The sequence below is a fragment of the Carlito syrichta genome, unplaced genomic scaffold, assembly GCF_000164805.1.
Source record: "Carlito syrichta isolate Samal-C Ts95f unplaced genomic scaffold, Tarsius_syrichta-2.0.1 Scaffold287500, whole genome shotgun sequence".
NCBI lineage: Eukaryota > Metazoa > Chordata > Mammalia > Primates > Tarsiidae > Carlito > Carlito syrichta.
The window spans coordinates 398,838-417,577 of record NW_007231596.1 but is presented as its reverse complement, the minus strand read 5'-3'; the positions used below and the strand labels follow the sequence as shown (position 1 = coordinate 417,577).

The window sequence follows — 18,740 nt, the reverse complement described above, 5'->3', positions numbered from 1 at the left end:
CTCTGGGGACTGAGGCAGGATTGAGCTTCTGCACTTCAGCCTGGGCGAAAGACTGAGATCCTGACTCAGAAAAAGTCTTAAAAAAGGGCTGGGCACAGTGGCCCACGCCTGTAATTCCGGCACTTTGGAAGGCCAGGGGAGAGGATTGCTCTAGACCAGAAGTTTGAGACCTGCCTGAGCAACATTGTGAGACCTCTTCAAAAAAATTTTAAAATGAACCAGGTGGCACATGCCTATAGTCCCAGCTACTCTGGAGGCTGAGGTGGAAGAATTGTATTCACCTTGGTCTCCCAAAGCACTGGGATTACAGGCATGAGCCACCATACCTGGCACTTAGCCATTTCCTTTTTGAGGTGTTGTTGCCTTCCTGGAAGTGCTGCTGGAAAGCAGGGCTTAGGTCCCCTCTGCTCTCAGAAACTACAGATCTCCTTTCTCACTTCCAGTTAGAAAGAGTATCTTTCTAGATATTTTTGATTTCTAGAAGTGTTGGCAGACGAGTTGTTTCCCACCCTACCTCCTTATTCCTCTTCTGAGGTAATATGCAGAGGGCCAACTAAGAACTTGTGAGAGGGTAGGAAAAAAATGGAAAAAAATACAAGGGAAAAAGAACATGAGTAAATAGATCAAGTGAGATCCCAGCCACGTTTGAAGTCACTTGTTTAATGTCTACCTTTCTTGATTATGCGCTAAGCTCCTTGAGGCATGGGACAAGACATCTCTTGTTTACTTCCCAAATACCAATGTCCAAATAGTGCTTTACTTATAGTAGGATCTTATTAAATTATTCTTGAATAAATGAATAAGTTAAAGGAAATTCAGAGACTGAAAAATGTATGGAAAATATACCGGTTAAAATGGTAGACTCTGGAGCAGGTGACTAGGGGGTCATTTTTGTCATTTATTTATCATTTTAATTATTTTTTAAGACCCTAAGACAGGACTACTTTCTTGATGTTTATTTAGAGAGGATAGCTCTGATCCAATTGTAGCAAATTTTACATAAATAAAATCAGTACAATTTTATTTTTACCTTTCCAGACAGCAAGGCTATTTTATTTCTCTACCCCATATCCCATGTCTACACTTCTCTGGTCCCCTCAGGCCTCGACAACTCTTCTTCAGAAATTCGACCTCTTTTAATGGGGTCCCATCTTCTATTGGTCTTCCTGAGATGTATTTTATTAGGGAACACTTTACAACAGTCCGTGGAATCCCTTAATAGATCACGTACAGCAAGTAGAGCCTTTGGACTGTATGTGTGGTCTAGGCACTTTTTCTCATACTTCGCGTTTGCCAGTGTTAAAGTTTATATGCCATCTTCTTACTCACAGATCTTTTGCAGGTTGCTTTTATTTACTCAGGACTTTAGTAGCTAAAGTATTTAATGATATTTGTCAGTTGTAGAGAATGCATCGTTGTCTTTCTCTTCCAAATAATTTGTAAAATTCACATTTACTATTTACATATAAAAAGAGAATTCCCGAAGTGACTAGAGCAACATTTATGATAAAACATAAAAGAATGTAACTTAGAGTAATCTATTTAAAAAATTAACTTTTGGGCAACCCCGTCAGGTCCCCTCCCACTGTGGGAGCTCTTCTGTTCTCTCGCTAAATCCTGCTTTTAAAAAAATTAACTTTTGAGCCAGTTAAAAATGTTATATTCAACTACAGAAGGCTAATTCTTTCTACACATAGATTCAATAAGACAATCTTTGACCCTAAAGTATAGATTCTGATTTCCAAAAGTTCTAATTATCATACTATTTGATTGATCAAAGAATGATTTTAGCTATTTAGTCTTATACAACTGATTTTTCTATTCAGAGAGAGAGTATACCATCTACTGCAATATGGTATGGTTTAGCTATACATTTCCTTCTTTTAATTTCTCTCCTTTACTTATTTGGCCTTCTGACAGTTTCTGCTGTTAAACTAAAGTTATTCTTTTACCTAAATATTTTTGTATCCTATTATAGTATTTCCCCATCTGTTCTCTCTTAGCCAGAAATTATTTTACCAACGTTGAGAAGTATTTATCTTTATTTATGCTGCACACATGCCCACTGTAATGGTTGGACTGCAATGTTTGATATATTTTGGACAAACAGAATCATGATAGTATTTACATTAGGGAGAAACTTGGAAATTTCATTTCTCAGCATAACACATTTTCTTTCCTGTCAATATGATTTCCTTTTATAATTAAAATAATTGTTAGTCTTTTCCTCCATACTTCTTTGTAGAAGAAGTATGGGTACTCTTCCTTGTGCTGATCAGCCCTTAAATCTACGTCTTCCCAAGGGTTCTTTTCTGGGTCTGCTTTCTCTACAGCTTTCCTAGTTGACTTCACACAGTCATATGACTTGTAGTTCTCACCTTTCTCTTGATTATGTTATATGCATATCCAACTGCTGTCCCTTGGCTGTTTATAGACATCTCAAATTCTGCAAGTCCCTAACCACCTACCTCCCAGAAAACTCACTTTTCTTCTTGCGTTCCTTCTACCATCCTTCCCTTAGTCAAGCTAGAGAACTAGGACCATTCTCTGCTCCTCATTTTCCCTTACGTTCTCAGTCAGGTTACAAGTTCTGCAAATTCTACTTTCTTAACATCATTTGAAACGATCAGTTCGTCTCACCTCTAGTTCTAGTACACAATCCCACAACTAGACTATGTACTCCTAGATGGTTCCTCTGCCTTTCGTTTTACTCTTGTTGTATCAACCTACAGTTCCTCATTCACCTGGCTTGGGAGGTCGTCCATGGCTCCTCAAACCTGGTGTTAGGTACACATTTTGTTTTCTTTGTAGCTTCTCAACTTCACCATCATAATACTCATCACTCTGTATCATGACTGCCTGCTTCTTTCCCTCTACTGCCCCATTAGACATTAAACCTCATGAGCTCAGGGTTCTGTTCACCATTCAGTCCCCAGGGAATGTTGCATAGAAGGCACTCAACAAATACTTTGTAAGTATTGTTGAATGTTAGTCAATTTTTAAGCAAATATTTAAACTATAAAACAAGTAGAAAGAAATTATACACACATACATTACATAATGACAAAGTCTGCAGTCAGAATACCTGGATTGAAATTCTGGTTCTATCATTGCCTTATTGAATACTTTTGACAAAGCACAAAATTATCTTACTATAGTGTAATCACATAATACTTATCATTATAAAAGTGACAATAACAACCTGAATGTATGGCCTCTAAGTAGTTAAAAGCATTTCCTATGCATTATTTATTTGTTCAATATTCCTTTAGGGTAGGCATGTCTCTTTTCTTCTAGAAAATAATGAAAGAAAATATAACCCTTTCTGTAATGATGTCAAAGCACTGGTCCTGAGATGGTTCCCTGACTTACAGAATGTCATGAAGACGCATGAAGTTGTCTGAAGCTTTATGCTCTCAGGAGAAAAACATGGGCTGTATAAGGCAGTTTGACAACTCCTATACATCCAATTTCTTAAGAATTCGAAATATTTTGGGATAAAAGATGTACACGTTATATCAGCTTATTCCTGGATTCTTTCTCCACATTTTTCTGGAGACACATTTGTTTCTACACCCACTCAAACCATCTGTTTACCAGGCAAGTTTTCTGTGATGTGAAACCAAGTAAAATATATCCATTTCATGTATTTAGAAAAGACTATGACTAATGATACTGTGGGGGAAAAAAATGCCATAGTTAATGAGAACGTGTATACTCTATATGAACAGCAGGGGAAACCTAGCAGTTATAACCACATAAAGCCATGTCATAAACGTAAGCATTAGCAGCAGTACTTTACAAATGAGCTCTCCATAGAACTCCTGCAAGAAGCAGAGAGTCAGTGTCTACCTACGATCTGGAGTAAATCCTGTGAAATGGGGTTTCTTACCACTATCAAATAATGAATATTTTTAAGATGTATGCAATTTAAAATTCTACCTAATATCAATGTTTGACTTATACAAAAATGTGTTAAATAATTTACTATTAATTAAAATAGACTTTTTAGAAGATGTACCATATTTATCATTGTGATTAAACACTCCCCAGGATGCTGCCATATACTCCAAGGGTTACTTTTACCCCAGTTTGAGAAGCAGAGTCCTAGGATATTATACCCCAGTCCATGGAATTTTTGTCAGAATTTAAGAGACCCCTTCTACATATTCCTTTTTACTTCACTACGTGTAAACTCCTGAAATCCCTTTGCCTGGCTCACTAGTGAAATCTTTTTTTTTTTTTTCTGAGTTGGAGTCTCACTCTGTTGCCCAGACTGGAGTGCAGTGGCCACTCCCAGCCACCGCAGCCTGGGCTCCGGCGATCCTTCTGTCTCAGCCTTCCAAGTAGCTGGAACTACAGGCGTGCGCTACCACACCCGGCTCATTTTTTATTTATTGTGGAGATGAGATCTGGCCAAGTTGCCCAGGCGGGTCTTGAACCCGCGGGCTCAGGCAATCCACTCACCTCAGCCTCCCAAGGCGCAGTATTACAGGCTGAGCCACCAAGCCCGGCTACTAGTGAATTCTTTAAAATGTAGTTCTAAGCACCTGACTGTAGCATTTTCACACTTAAGATGAATGAAGAACATAACTCAGCTTCCTTAAAAAGGGATTTTTCTCTTTGAAGAGAAGGATTTCTCTGAGGTAAGAATTATCTACCGCTTCCCTGATTACATCTCATTAAAATTGGAATCCAAACTAAGAAGTTATAAAATTTAAGGTTTTTCTTTTTGGTGAGCATTTTGAAAATATGATCAAACAGAAACCTGACCATGCTCAGATATGAGTGCAAGAAGTGACTTATTTTCAAATTTCAAAACATTTATAAGGCCATAAGACCTACCATGTGTGCTGTTAAAAGGTTTTTACTTTAAAATTATTTTGTTAGATAATCCTGTTTTAAGTGACATTATGATTTATCGCCACTAATCAAGATTCTGATCCCTCATAGACTTCTTGTTTGTATCTGTTTTTGTTCTTTATTACATAAATATGAGATTTATATATAAAATTCTGACTGTGTAATATAGGGCTAATGAGTCACAGATGGAAAGATGCTGGCACATTACCATCTAATAACATTTTAAACTCATATTCCATAGTAAGACAAAAGCAAATTGTACACATCTGTTTTCCAACTTGTAGCATTTCTGAATTTGTGCAGAATATATATTTAAAGAACTTTTATTTAGGGAGAAGAAAAAGTGGACACAGGTCACCTCAAAACTACCCAACCACTTCATAGTCTTATCAGAATGGGTTTAGCAAAAAGGATAGATGCTCTCTGCTTTGTATCCTGTGGAGTTCTAGCTCTAAAGAATGACCATCAAAGGCATTAGGGTAGAGGAACTACCTTTGAATTAAAACCTTAATTATAGTGCCTCTTTTAAAAAGGAAAATATATTCCTAATATGAGGGAAATAGGGGGGAAAATAACTCCAAAACTAACAAAGTTAAAAACTTAGAAACATGTTGACCTTACCTGAAGATATCCTTAAAATAGATTTGGGTGGGAAGAAGGGAAGGGCAGGAAGGAAGCCCACAGAAACTTGAGGCCACTTATTGCTTTAGTAGTTGTTTACTTCATTTGTATGATAAACATATTTGTGTTTAAAAAAATAAAGGAATACAAGGCTCTAGTTTCTAACATGTTGTTAGAAAAGAATCAGAACAAAAGCAAAATTTCTCTCTCAGCTGTACCTAATTGATAATGCCTGTGAGGATGCATTAGTATAAGTTATTGAAGTTCACGTCTCTAAAACTTGTCTCCCCCATTCTCCTTTGTTAAGGAATTCAGAACTGCTTTTCTGCTTTAAGGGGTTGTGTGAACTGTCCAGCTCTTTTGGAAAAGTTATGTGACAGAAGTGATTATTGCAGAGTGTGACCATAAATCCCCCTGGCATGAAATACACATGTTATAATAGACAGATTTCTATCCACCACCTCTGCATGAATTCCTGAAACAAGAGAGACTTGAGATTTATCACATGATTAGAGAAAGAAATTTTGATATGTGGGTGGTAAGACTCTATTTTGTGTGGCATACTGTGTTTATTGTGAAGAATACTTCTGATCTGGCATATTGTATTTATTGTGAAGAGTTCTTCTGATCTGACAGCAAAATTCTGTTCCCTGTTGTTGTTCAAAAAAAGAATTAATACATGTATCGTATGTCCTGAGTTGTAAACAGAATGCCAATAAAGGGAGATTACAATGGTGTTTTCCTAACTACAATGGTGTAGTTATCTTCATTGTGTACTAACATTTTGTAAGCAAGATTCCAGAAATGTTATGTGTAGCAAACTCTACACCGGTGTATACACAGATCCCGTTGTATCTGCCACAAGAGACAACCGTCAATGAGTTCTCAATATCACCATTTCATGCTTTAAGGAATGGTCGGTTCGCTTAGGGACCTCATGTGTCTAATTTTGTTTATGGTGTGTCAAACAAGGCAAGGCTCAGAGCCAGGAAAGAGAGGTGCTAGTTATGTGCTTGTTTTGTTTGTCCACCAGTGAAATGTCTGTGTGACGTTTTGTGTCGTGTTGTTTTGGTGCTGTGCTATGTCCATAGGGCCTGCCAGGCTTCCCCACAGTTGCTGCCCTGCACAGTAACCAGATCCTCACCGTCAAGGTTTGTGGTTGGTGCCCATACCTGCTCAGTCAGAGCCACAATCAGCATAAGAGTGAGCGAGAACTGTCCGATTGGCTTGCAGAGCCCCTTGCTTCCTCTCATCATACACATCAAGTGATTGGGGACTTGGGACCTCACCTGCATCAGTGAGGTCAAATAGACTTTAAGTGGCTGTATCCTGAGCATACTTGAGAGGAAGCTATTGAGTTCAAGCAGGTACACTGAAGAGAGGCTGGCATGGCTATCTAGAACCATGCCACACCTCAGTGGTTTAATTTGCATGCATTCTAATGCTCTGTGATATTTTTCCAGTCAATTAAGTAATTCTAAGTACTCTCTCTGGACTTGAGCATCAATAAAATGGCAGTCAAGTTCACGCCACATTATGCTGGTTGACAAGCCTGGCGGAAATGGAACTGATGCTTTGTCTCTAGACCTTCTGCTCAGAGCACAGTATGTAGAGTAACATCCATTTATCTGTTTCTGGGGAAATACTACCTTAAAAAGACCCAATGTCCACAGCAAACTGCTAACGTACAAAAAAGGTTCATTTCCAGCTGATAATCTGGTCTCACCATCCCATTTTCGGGTTTTATTTCTTTCTAGAAGAGCCAGAGGGTCTAATATCAGACACAAGTGCCAGTTCTATTTTTTAATAGTCATTTTAAGTCTAATATGTATATATTTATTTCTTTCTTGGGGCCTTCTGATGTCTATTCTTCAACTCTCTCATCTCTGAACTTCAACCTTTGACCTCACCTGACTGATCAGATGGTGTTTCCTAAAATCAATCATGGGTTTCTCTCTGCTGATCAGCAGCTCATAAAACGCCGCCTGATTAAGGTAGTGCTTATTCTTGCTGAAGTCTGATTTCTTCTTTGCATTCAGTTATTGCTGTGTGTACTATTGCTTTACCAATTACTTCTTATAGGTGGGAGGTATGGGTGGTGGGAGGGTATGTATTTGGAAATATCCTAGGACAAAAGGATAGTTAGTGTGCTGCATTTGTTTGAAATAAATATGAAAGTACCAAAACAAAAAAGTATAGAGAACTTATCTATTGTTTTCTTAATTAAAGAAACAAAGCTTAAATTGTAACCAGTATCAGATTCAGTTTCTAAGCTCTCTAGCTTTGGTAATTTAGAAGTTATTATGCACAATGATGGGAGCCTTGTGTGTTTAATTATATAGGGTATGAAAAAGTGAACACTTTTGTCTAACAATAAATGCAGTCATTTTATTAAATAAGGTGAATATAGCCAATGCAGCATTGTCGTGGATTAAGTTATGCAAAAGTTTCATACCAGCTCTGCATACAGTGATAACACAGACACTATTTCCAAGAGCTGTGAGTGCTGGTTTCTGAGCTGCTTTGATTTTAACAGCATCTACAGTCAGGCACCCAACATGAATATTTATTTGCTCCCTGCTGGCAGGCAAATTGCCTACAGGCTTCCTGTTTCTGGTTGTTCTGGTTCTTTTCCTAGTGTGAATGTGGATTAGATAATACAAATTTAAAGTGTTGAAAAGAAGACCTGGGTCTTTATTTTGCATGGTTATTGTTGACCTGTTCCCTTCTCCACCGCAGGGTGACCAAGGACAGGCAGGGCCTCCAGGACCTCCAGGCCCTCCAGGCCCTAGAGGACCACCTGGGGACACAGGGAAAGACGGCCCCCGCGGAATGCCTGGAGTTCCCGTGAGTTGCTTTTTGGTTGGGTTGTTCTCACAGGTTTTGTTTTGTGATAAGGGTTGAGAACTAGGATAGAGTAGGGTGGTAAAGGTCAGGGTGTCAAGTGAGTGACATGAGTTGAGAGAAGTGGGCTGGTGGGAAAGTCCCCAGCAGAGAGAGGCACTCCCACCGCCTTCTGCTTTATGGTTCAATACATCGTGAACCCATGCAAACCACAAAGAGAGACCTGGAGACAGCAACTAAACTGATTTCAAGTAAGCCTCAAGAAGTTTGTGATTGGAGATGCCCGATCTCGTGTGTGTCCTGTCTACCACAGTGTGCAGAAGTGCCTTTGATTTATATGGGAGATTTGTTTGGGAAATCATGCAGTGGCACAATCCTAGCTTGCTGTATCCTCGAACTCCTGAGCTCAGGTGATCCTCCTGCTTCTGCCTCCAGAGTAGCAGGGACTATACACATGTACCACTGCACCCAACTAAAAAAAGATTTCATAAAAACAAAATGGAAAATATATTTTGAAAGGCCAGGAACATGTTACATATATTGATATCATAAGCATAATTTTTCCAAAAAAATATTTTTAGCCAATGACTGTCATTATAATATGACAGTAAAACATGATAAATCAATTCCATATCATCTAAGTATTAGAAAATGATGATAGGGGGGTGACAGAGCACAATTTTCTCTCCATCAATTTTAATAAAACATGTTACTTCTGTCACCATTAATCCAGGAAGGCTAAAATTTAAAATCAATTTCTGCTACTTTTATTGTTTAAGTCTTACACTAACAGCAATTGTCTCTCTGTCCTTTGTATGAAAGTTCCAAGTTCTCATAAAGAAAATACCATGTCATCATCTTTATGTCATCATAAAGAAGACATAATAGACTAATTTTATTAAATTCTAAGATGCTTATAAAATTCATTTGCAGAAAGCAATTAGCTCTCTTTTAATTTTGCTGCATTCCTCTATTTAACCTGAACAATGTACTTGACATTCACATGCCCCGGTGGGTATTGGGAAAAAGAAATAATAAATTAAAGGATTTTTAAAATGTTCATAGCATTATTAAAATTATCACTATTCTTTTTTAAGGGCGAACCAGGCAAACCAGGAGAACAAGGCTTAATGGCAAGTATCTCAATTTATCTTTTCCTATATGAAAAATAATGGGAGGCCAGGTTATGAAAAACTATAGTCAAGATTATGTGTGACTATAATAAAAAAAAGTGAAGATTAGTAAAGGCTAAAAGTAATATGGCCTATATGCTTGCTACATATTGAGGGTCATAAAACTACTCCTCTACAGAGCTGGTGTGGGAGAAAAAAAGAAGATTCCAGTTGTGGGGAGTGACAGATGCTGAAGAAGCTCAAAGGAGAGAATTTAATTTAAGCAACTCTCTTCTAAGAGTTTAAAATTAGGAATATGCCTATTAACTGAAATAGAAATACATTTTCAAAAGGATCAGGCATGATTAATTGTGCATTAGCATAGCAAACCTTGAGCAGCCAAGTTTTTCTTTTTTGAAGGACTTCACCCTGAGAGAAGCATTTGTGCCTTTTGGATTATTGTCATTAAAAAAAGGTCATGAGGCCGGCCTGTAGATCACACCTATAATCCCAGCACTTTGGGAGGCCGAGGTGAGAGGATTGCCTGAGCCCAGGGGTTTCAGACCAGCCTGAACAACTTGGAGACCTCATCTCTACAATAAATCAAAAAATTAGTTGGGCGTGGTGGTGCCTATAGTTCCAGCTACTTGTAAGGTTGAGGCAGAAAGATCACCCGAGCCCAGCAGGTGGAGGCTGCGGTGGCTGTGAGCTTGCCACTGCACTCCAGCATGGGTGAGAGAGTGAGACTCCAACTCAAAAAAGGGAAAAAAAGAAAAGGTCGTGAAATGATTCCACATGGGCTCACTCATAGACACCCAGGTCCCAGTTGTCATGATGTGTTTATCGTTGGCCAGTAGAAGAGATATTTGGTCAGCTTGGTGAGCCCTGAAGAGTGGGATTCCTTTCAGCCTACCTCTTTCTCTCTGTCTCCTGAGCAGCCTGTCCAACCTACATTATGATATGAACACAATTGGGAAGCACAGGGCAATTCTCTCATAAGCCAGGACAGCTCGCATTCATCCTGGATGCAACACGAGTGGGTCCCAGCACTGCCAGGGAACTGGCAGGTGATCACAACAAGCCTGACAATGTCCATTCTGTGTAATGTTTGACATGCAGCATGCAGGTACTCAGGGCATACAAGTTCTTTTTAAAAAATAGTTAGCTAGGTCCTAGTAAAACTATGCACAGGAACACAGCAGTTGGTCAGGAATCAACAGTGGATCAGGAATGAATGCATGAAAGGATGAGAGATGGAAGGCTTCTTCCTGCATGGGATGCCTTCAGCAGCTCTTCTGGGGAGAAACTCCCCTGGGAGGCTAGCTGTAGGTGAGGCGGCCTTTCCAGGTGCCTTGGTGAAATGAAAGCACCCTAGGACCAAATCTAACCCACTGCCTGAAAATTCTCTTCCTGACCTATAATATCAAGATATATATTTGAAAATGAAAATTTGTTGGTACTATAGTGGGGTTTTTTAAAGAATAAAATAATTTTACGCAGCAATTAAAATATTTCTCAGGTCATGCGCTGTGGCTCATGCTTATAACACTTTGGGAGACCGAGGCAAAATAATTGCTTGAGCCTAAAAGTTGAAGACCAGCCTGGGAAACATAGCAAGACCTAGTTTCTAAAAAAAATTAAACAAATTAACCAGGTGTGGTGGTGTTTGCCTGTAGTCCTAGCTACTTGGGAGGCTGATGCAGAAGGATCGCCTGAGCCCAGGCAGTCGAGGCTACAGTGAGTGGAGATCATGCCAACTTCTCTCCAGCCTGGGTGATGAAGTGAGATTCCAACTCAAAAATATATATGTATATATATATATTTTTTCATCAACAGTAACGGCATAGAATTTCAACTCTCAGTGACAGGGCGTCATAGAGTATAAAGAATTCTTGGGAAACTACAATATAAATTTTGAAATTGCTTTAGGCAATTTAATGTGCATGTAATTTTTATCCTGGAAAATGGTCAAAACATATTCTTCCCATACATTCTTGCATTGAAAGCTACTTGGGATTCCAGGAGCCCTTGTTTGTCCCCAGGTTTTTATCATTGGTATTAGCATTGACTTTCTTCCCTGATGCCCAACGAAACACCTAATAACCAATGCTCTAAAGTCATTTGAATATTTTTTTTGAAATATAGTCTTATCTTCCTTGAATTTATATATTCCCTCTAGGATGTGCTATGTGAATAACAATATAATCCAATTCCCCCACAATTCCTAGTTTGATATCATTAAATATAAATGTTTGACCTAGTTCTAAAGGAATCATGTTGTTATTTTGGTGTGCTCCCATTTCCCATTTCATATAGAAACTTTCTTAGATAAAGATAATATTGGATTTTTTTCTATAAACCTTTTCTTTTTTTAAGCTCTTCAGATTTAGTTTGTGTTTTTATTTTTAAAAGACAGCTAAGAAACAACTGAAATCACAAATGTTCTAAGGATATGTATGAACTCAAGGTGCATTTAAATGTTACCTTACAAATTCCTGTTTTGAATGATGTAAAATCCTTTTCAAAGAGAAAACTTCTATAATTATGCAAAGAAAAGTCAACAAACCATAGAGTATATCTCACTGAATTTTCACAAAGTGAGCATAACTATGTACAAACCAGATCAAGAACCAGAATGCTATCATAAGTCCTCCCTTACTAACAGTCACCATCCCAGAGGTAACCACCATCCTGATTTCTGTCACCATAGATTAGTTTTGCCTGCATTTGAATTTTAACTTAATTGAACCCTATGGCATGTACACCTTTTTGTCTGGCTTCTTTTATTTAACATTATATTTGTGAGATCATCCACCTCTGTTTTAATAGCTTTCGCAACTTGTTTTAAAAAAAAATAGAAGGAAGAACCTTATTTCCTTGACCACCCCGTTAAAACTACATCACTCAGATAGCAGTAAATGAATGTATGTCTGTCTGACCTTGGACAAGTCACTTAACCTTTCAATTTCTCATTTACAAAGAAAGAATAATATCCTCTCTGACGGCCTTAAAAGGTTGCGAAAGACAAACGTAATAAATTAGGGGAGAGCACTTTAAAATATATAATGAATAACTATATGAGTATGTTATTATTATCACTCAATTGTTCTCTCTAGAGTAAATTACAGATGAGCATGGATTTATATAACAGATGTATTCTTGTAAAGTTTTGTATCAATCAGATTTTCTTAAGTCAACATATTTTGTATGTGCTGAGGAATTTTGCTGTTTAAAGCAATCCTGTTCAGTCTTTTTGTAAAGCAATATAATCCTCTAATTCCTCTCCCTAGCAAAATGAAGTTCCATATTTTTGATTGTTTAACACGAAACATTTCTCCAACCTAAAAATCTATCATTTAAAAAAATATTCTAACAACTTGTGTCTATTAATTTGAATAACACCTGTATATTTTAACCCTTCTCAAAGAAAGAAGAAGACAGTGGGAATATAATTGCAATTTTCATGAAGAAAAAAATTTCCTTAGAAATTTAAAATTTTTCTTTCAAATATTATGTGTGTGTATGTGTTTTAACTTGAAGGCTGGTAGGGAGAAAAGTACATTGTACCAATAGTTCTGGTTTTGGAGTTACAATAGGCTGTGATCCTTTTTACTGATCTTATTCTACCTATCTCACTGGGTTATGGTGAAAAGCAAATGAAATAATATAAAGTATTTTATGAACTACAACGAGTTCCATAAATGAGAAGTATTACTGTTAAAACAAGTGTACAGTGATATAACTTGGCAGGCAAAAAGACTTTTCTATGAAATGTAATATCTAAGAGCATTTGAATAGTAGCTATCAATAACAGCTAGTAATTAATTACAGCGTATCAAATACTGCAATTGAGAGTGCAATTTAGGGCTTTTGTCCTGTTTGTGGTTGTTATTGTTTTAGCCTTCCTCTCCTATGTATTCCATCATCTTACATTATTCATTTTCACAACATTCTTACCCAACTGTTAAAAAAAAGAAAATGTAATAAACGTCATGGAAACCCTTCCACGTTATGGAAACCCCACAACACTTGTTTTGTGTCAGGGAGGATTGCTTGCTTAAAGGAGGATCTCAAGAGGCATTGGAGAGTTGTTATAAATTTCGAATGTCTCTGATGATGAAATGAAGAAGCTAGAAACAATCTAAAATTAGCTCTTACAAAACTGTTTATGAGTGTGTTGGGGAGGGAATTAGTTTTCCTAATCCAGGATGTATAGTTTTTATTGCAAAAATAATCATGTAAAGATTAACAGCATCTATGATAGAATAAAAAAGGAAACCTGCAGCTCATGCAGTTCCACATTTACTTAATCCTGCTGAGCATCTATTCTGTTAACATGACCTTTGGGTTTTCCAAGAAGTTCAGGATGAGATTTGAAAGGACAGAATCTTAAGCTTGAATAAATTTGATGCCAAAAAATAAGGAGAGAGCTGCTCGAGAATAAAGCCAAGGACTGACCACAATTGGAAGTGATCAAGTTCTGAATCCTAGCACAAATGATCTTTATCTTTCAGTTCTTCAGAAATGTGTATAGTTGTCAAAATAGTATTTTTGAAAGTATCTTTTATTTTGATAGTCTTACTATTTTTTCTTTGACAAATATAGAAGTTCTCAAAGCATAAAAGATAAATGGTATTTTAAAAAATATACCAAACAGTTCCAGTTTTATGGATATTATTTTTTGGTTCAAAGTATTTATATCTAAGGTTTCATAAACCAAATCACTTCCTCAATTCTGAAACTCTTTATTCCTTCCTTTCCCTGCCCCTAAATATATAAAACTCTATAACATGTCTATTCATCTCTTTCAGAATTATAAGGATATGTTAAATATTTTTCATTGGACCCTGGTAGTATCTGAGAATTCAAAACTCAGAAAAAGCTTGCTGTTATTGTCCCTTAAAGTGAAATTTGGGCTTGTGTCCAAAGAGTCTATAGATAATTTTAGTTCATTTTAATTTTGCCTGCAAACATATTTTTTTTTTTTTTTGAGTTGGAGTCTCACTCTGTCACCCAGACTGGAGTGCAGTCCCGGCCACTGCAGCCTCGACCTGCTGGGCTCAGGTGATCATTCCGCCTCAGCCTTCCAAGTAGCTGGAATTATAGGCGCACACAACCATGCCTGGCTAAGCCTGCAAACATATTAAATACATTTGGGTCAAGTGCACGTAACACTTTTTTAAAAAATGTTAGTTAATAACATAAGCATAAATGTTTCTGCTGTACTTAAAATAAAATGGAAATAACCAATATGCAAGGATTTACTTTAAATATATTCCTTTGTAATGCATTGCTATATTTGATAAAACTCATCTTCTTCTTTCATTGTGCTTTGACCCACCTGCTATCTTGATCAGCAGATGGAAGACAGTCTTCCTGATTTGAATCTGGCAGAGAAAGCAAAACCCCAAAGCTTCAAATCACAAATAACAGAAATGACTGGAATCATCTTAGTGTAGTTAGTCATTAGATTCGATTTTAAGGACAAAGTTTTGTTTGGTAAAACCGCATGTACTTCAGTTGGGTACGCAGCCTACTGAGACACCTTAGCAACCTTCTAATGCTTTATCATCCCCACTTAATCTGATTGTCCATGAAGTACATGTAAATGGCATACCTGCAGAGCTCTTCCCACCTCCTCGGTGCTTTTGTCCAGAGCCTGTAATGCTGTTCTCCAAATGCATAGAGGAAAAGTAGACAAGTGGTACCTTCATTGCTAGTGTTGACCCCCCCCCAGCCCACTTCCAGTTGCCCAGTCCACTTCCAGCCCACTTCCAGTTGCCCAGTCCAAGAGAACCTGCTCTGTGTTGATTCCTGTGTGCACGGACTTCTCTAGAGGTACGTAAAGATCGCATTCGTGTGTGACCAGAAGGAACATTTGACTTTCCTTTGATGCTGCTTCTGTCTCCTACAAACAAAGCATCAACTTGGGGAAGCATTTTCCACAGTTATTTAGAAGCACAATCATGTAACATAAATACAAAAAGTCTAAACAGCTGAAAATATGTTTGTAGTCTCTCATTACTTCATTTTAATTTACTTAACGACCTCTAGGCTGTGAATCAGCTCTACTGTTAACTATCTTGACACTGGTTTCAGTTAGAGGTCTAATAAACCACATCATGGTTGGCAAATTAAGGTATCTAGGCCTTAGATTCCTCATCTGTAGAAAGGGGTGAGACTAAACCATATGAGCTCCCTTCCAACTCTAAAGTCCAGTCATGCTACTTATGTTTTCATTATAAATGTGCAGACATGTGATATATTAATATTTATCCACTATATATATTTGATAAATAGTTAAGTGCAATGAACAGTCATTTGTTAAGTTTAATGGAGAAAGGTCTTAAAAGTTGTCTCCTTCTTCAAAACTATAATCAACTTCTCTAAATGTCATTTCTTTTAACTTTAAAATACAACCTATTATAGTTATACTGAAGCAAAATATGTGACCCTAATATGAGGATTTTAGTGAGATTGTAATTAAGCCAGATGAAGAAGAATCTTTTCAAAATGAAGTTGGCGCCATTTGAAGACTATGCTTTACATTTGCAGATTTAGGGCAAATGTACACATTTTGGGGCAAAAGAACAAATGGAAGTCCTAATATAAAATGTCTAAATATTTTAAAGTTATAAACAAAACTAATAAACTGTTAAGTAAAATATGCTCTATCCTCTAACCTTCACAGATATATTTCCATAATGACCTGGAAGGTCAAATTCAGAATTATTACACTCTTTGGAGGTCAAAACCACAGTGTGGCGACCTGAGAAGAGCTGTAACTAGTCCCAACCCTAGCCCCTGGCCTGCTTCCTTGATCTGCCACACCTCCCTCCACCCCTCAACCTTATAATACTCAAGTTCTAACTTTATAAGGCTCAGGTTCTTTGGTGTTCCCAGGACCAAGCTTCATCCACATCCCTCAATATTCGCACTTGTTTTGCTTTCTCTTCCGATTTATTGTTGTGCACACCAGTGATGTCTTTTGCCTTTAGAAGAACAGACCTGGGAAAGAAGCAACAGACCATCTTTGAAGTTATCTCAAGTCTCTGAGGCAGAGAATTTTAGGGTCCTTAGACCTGAAGTCGAGAAGGAGCTTGGGGGAGGAGGGTGCAAGTGAACATGTCCCCTTAGACTCATGAAAATACATCCTAACCCATGAAAATACAACCAGAGACAAACTCCTTAAAGCATGGCACCAAGAGAAGAGCCTTCTTGCCCAGGTCAAAGGAAATTAGGGCCCCAGTGTCTGAGTGGAACCTTAAAAAAATAGACTTCTGCTTTGGCCACCTCCTTTGAGAAAGCTTCATTCACACATATATACTTTCCCAAGCTAAAGAAGAAGCTGTCTTCTTCCCCTCCTCCACCATATGATAGTTGTTGGTACTTAGTGTATTTAATAAACTGAGTGACTAATGATGTAAATTAATCAATCAATAAATCAGTACAAATATAAAGAAAGAAACTTTATATTTTTCTCTCAGCTGATGTCATTGCACCTCAGGGGTGGGATTAAGCAGGATAAATCTAACAAAACTGCTATAAAACAGCTGTTCTTCTGCATCTTCTTATATTCATTTATGTTTTATAGATTATTTAGAGTATATATGTGCTCATGAATATGCATAGATAATTAAAAGGATGATTTTTATGAGGCCAGTGGAAAAGTAATTGCATCAATCTCTAGTCACACTATGTGGCTTTTTATTAAGTAGGATATGCAAGGGGAGACCCCCCAAAAACCTGAATTTTCTTTTGGAGGGCAGACCCCTTATAATACAGGCTTCCTCTGCTAGGTAAGTGTTTTAGGATCATATCAGCGTCACCAGGTAGCATTGTTGTGAGAGGCTACATGGGCTTCAATGAAATTTTCTTTTTTTTGAGATTCTTTCAGCACATTTGCCCATTTCATGATGAGTAATTTATGAGCGCACATGCCCACACCTAACTCACTGAGTATTCAGCAGTTTTTGACCAAAAAAGGCATTACTTTGAGCCCCACCTTCCCTATTCACCTACTCTCACCCCAAGTGCCTTTTTTTTTTTCCCTAGATAAAAAAGTCCTCAAAGGGAAAAGTTTTGCCAATAGTGAAACAAAAAAATGGCAGAAGCACAAAAGGCATCAAAATTAACAAGCTTGAAAACTGCTGTGAGCAGTGGAAAAAGCTTCTTTCTTGATATGTGTATTGTTGCATCAAACAGAGGGTGCTTTGAAGGTGACTGAAGCTTAAACATGTAGGAATAAATACACAATTTTTAATAAATAAATATTGGGTTATTTTGGGTCCCCCCTTGTAAATGATTTAGAAGAAATCTTATAAATTGTCTAGCTTATCACTTCACAGATGAAGAAAAATAATCAGAATGAACAAGTAACTTATCCAAGGTCACATACTAGCTAGTGGCAGAACTAGGCTAGATTCCAACTCACCTGATTATTTTAGTCTTGTGTATTCTGTAGTCTAGATCTGCACAGTCCAATAGCTGCATGTGGCTATTTAAATTTAAATTAAGTTAAATAAATAATAATAAGTTGAATAAAATTAAAAATTCTTTGTCTAAACATTGTACTAGCCACATTTCAATAGTCATATGCTCAATAGTCATATGTGGTTAGTGACTATCTTATTGGGTTGACCAAGATAGAATGTTTCTATAATTGCAGAAAGTTCGATTAGACAGCACTGATCTCTCTAGATAGAAAACAGATCTAAATAGTATAGGAGTATAAATCATTGTCTTAAATTGAAGACATTCTTCTGTGGATCATGGGATATTTAAACTCTAGCAGCCAGTGTTTCTCGGCATTGTTTATTTAAAATAGGAGAAGCACTTACACATTACTTGATGGAAATATTTTTTTACTGAGTGTAGTGTAGGGTGATAGGCCTTTGTGAACCATAAATTTATTTCCTTTATGGTATGCGAGGGAAGTATGTTTAATCACAGAGGGCAGAAAAGCCTGTTAATTTTTCTTTCTTTGCGGGTTATTTCCATTTTGGGATTGGCAATAATAAATAATTTATTAAATAATTAAAAGGGATGGAGCTAATTTTAGCCATGGATATCTGGTGAGAAGTGATACAGAGTGTCTGTTTTAAAGCCTGATCAAAACATTGATTTTTAAATATCTAGATCTGTCTTTAGTCTGCTGGTGATATTTAATGCTCAATATTTAGTCTTGGGTCCTGGTTTTGTCAAGTAGTAAGAAAAATGTATCACTTCTTTAATTTCCTGAGCTTTAAGAGACTTCCCTTAAAGAGTCATAGAATCATGGTTATGAGAAATATCAATAAA

At 37.2% G+C, this 18,740-nt stretch overlaps 1 protein-coding gene across 1 annotated transcript in view; it reads left to right on the top strand.

The window, feature by feature from the left end:
* The first annotated feature begins 7,406 nt into the window (after positions 1-7,406).
* Positions 7,407-18,740, top strand: part of LOC103254782 (collagen alpha-1(XXV) chain) — a 134,358-nt gene continuing 123,024 nt past the window's right edge. Inside the window, exons 1-3 of the mRNA XM_008052777.1 lie at positions 7,407-7,478; positions 8,224-8,331; positions 9,426-9,461. Coding sequence (XP_008050968.1) covers positions 7,407-7,478; positions 8,224-8,331; positions 9,426-9,461 — 216 coding nt within the window. The remainder of the gene's footprint in view (positions 7,479-8,223; positions 8,332-9,425; positions 9,462-18,740) is intronic.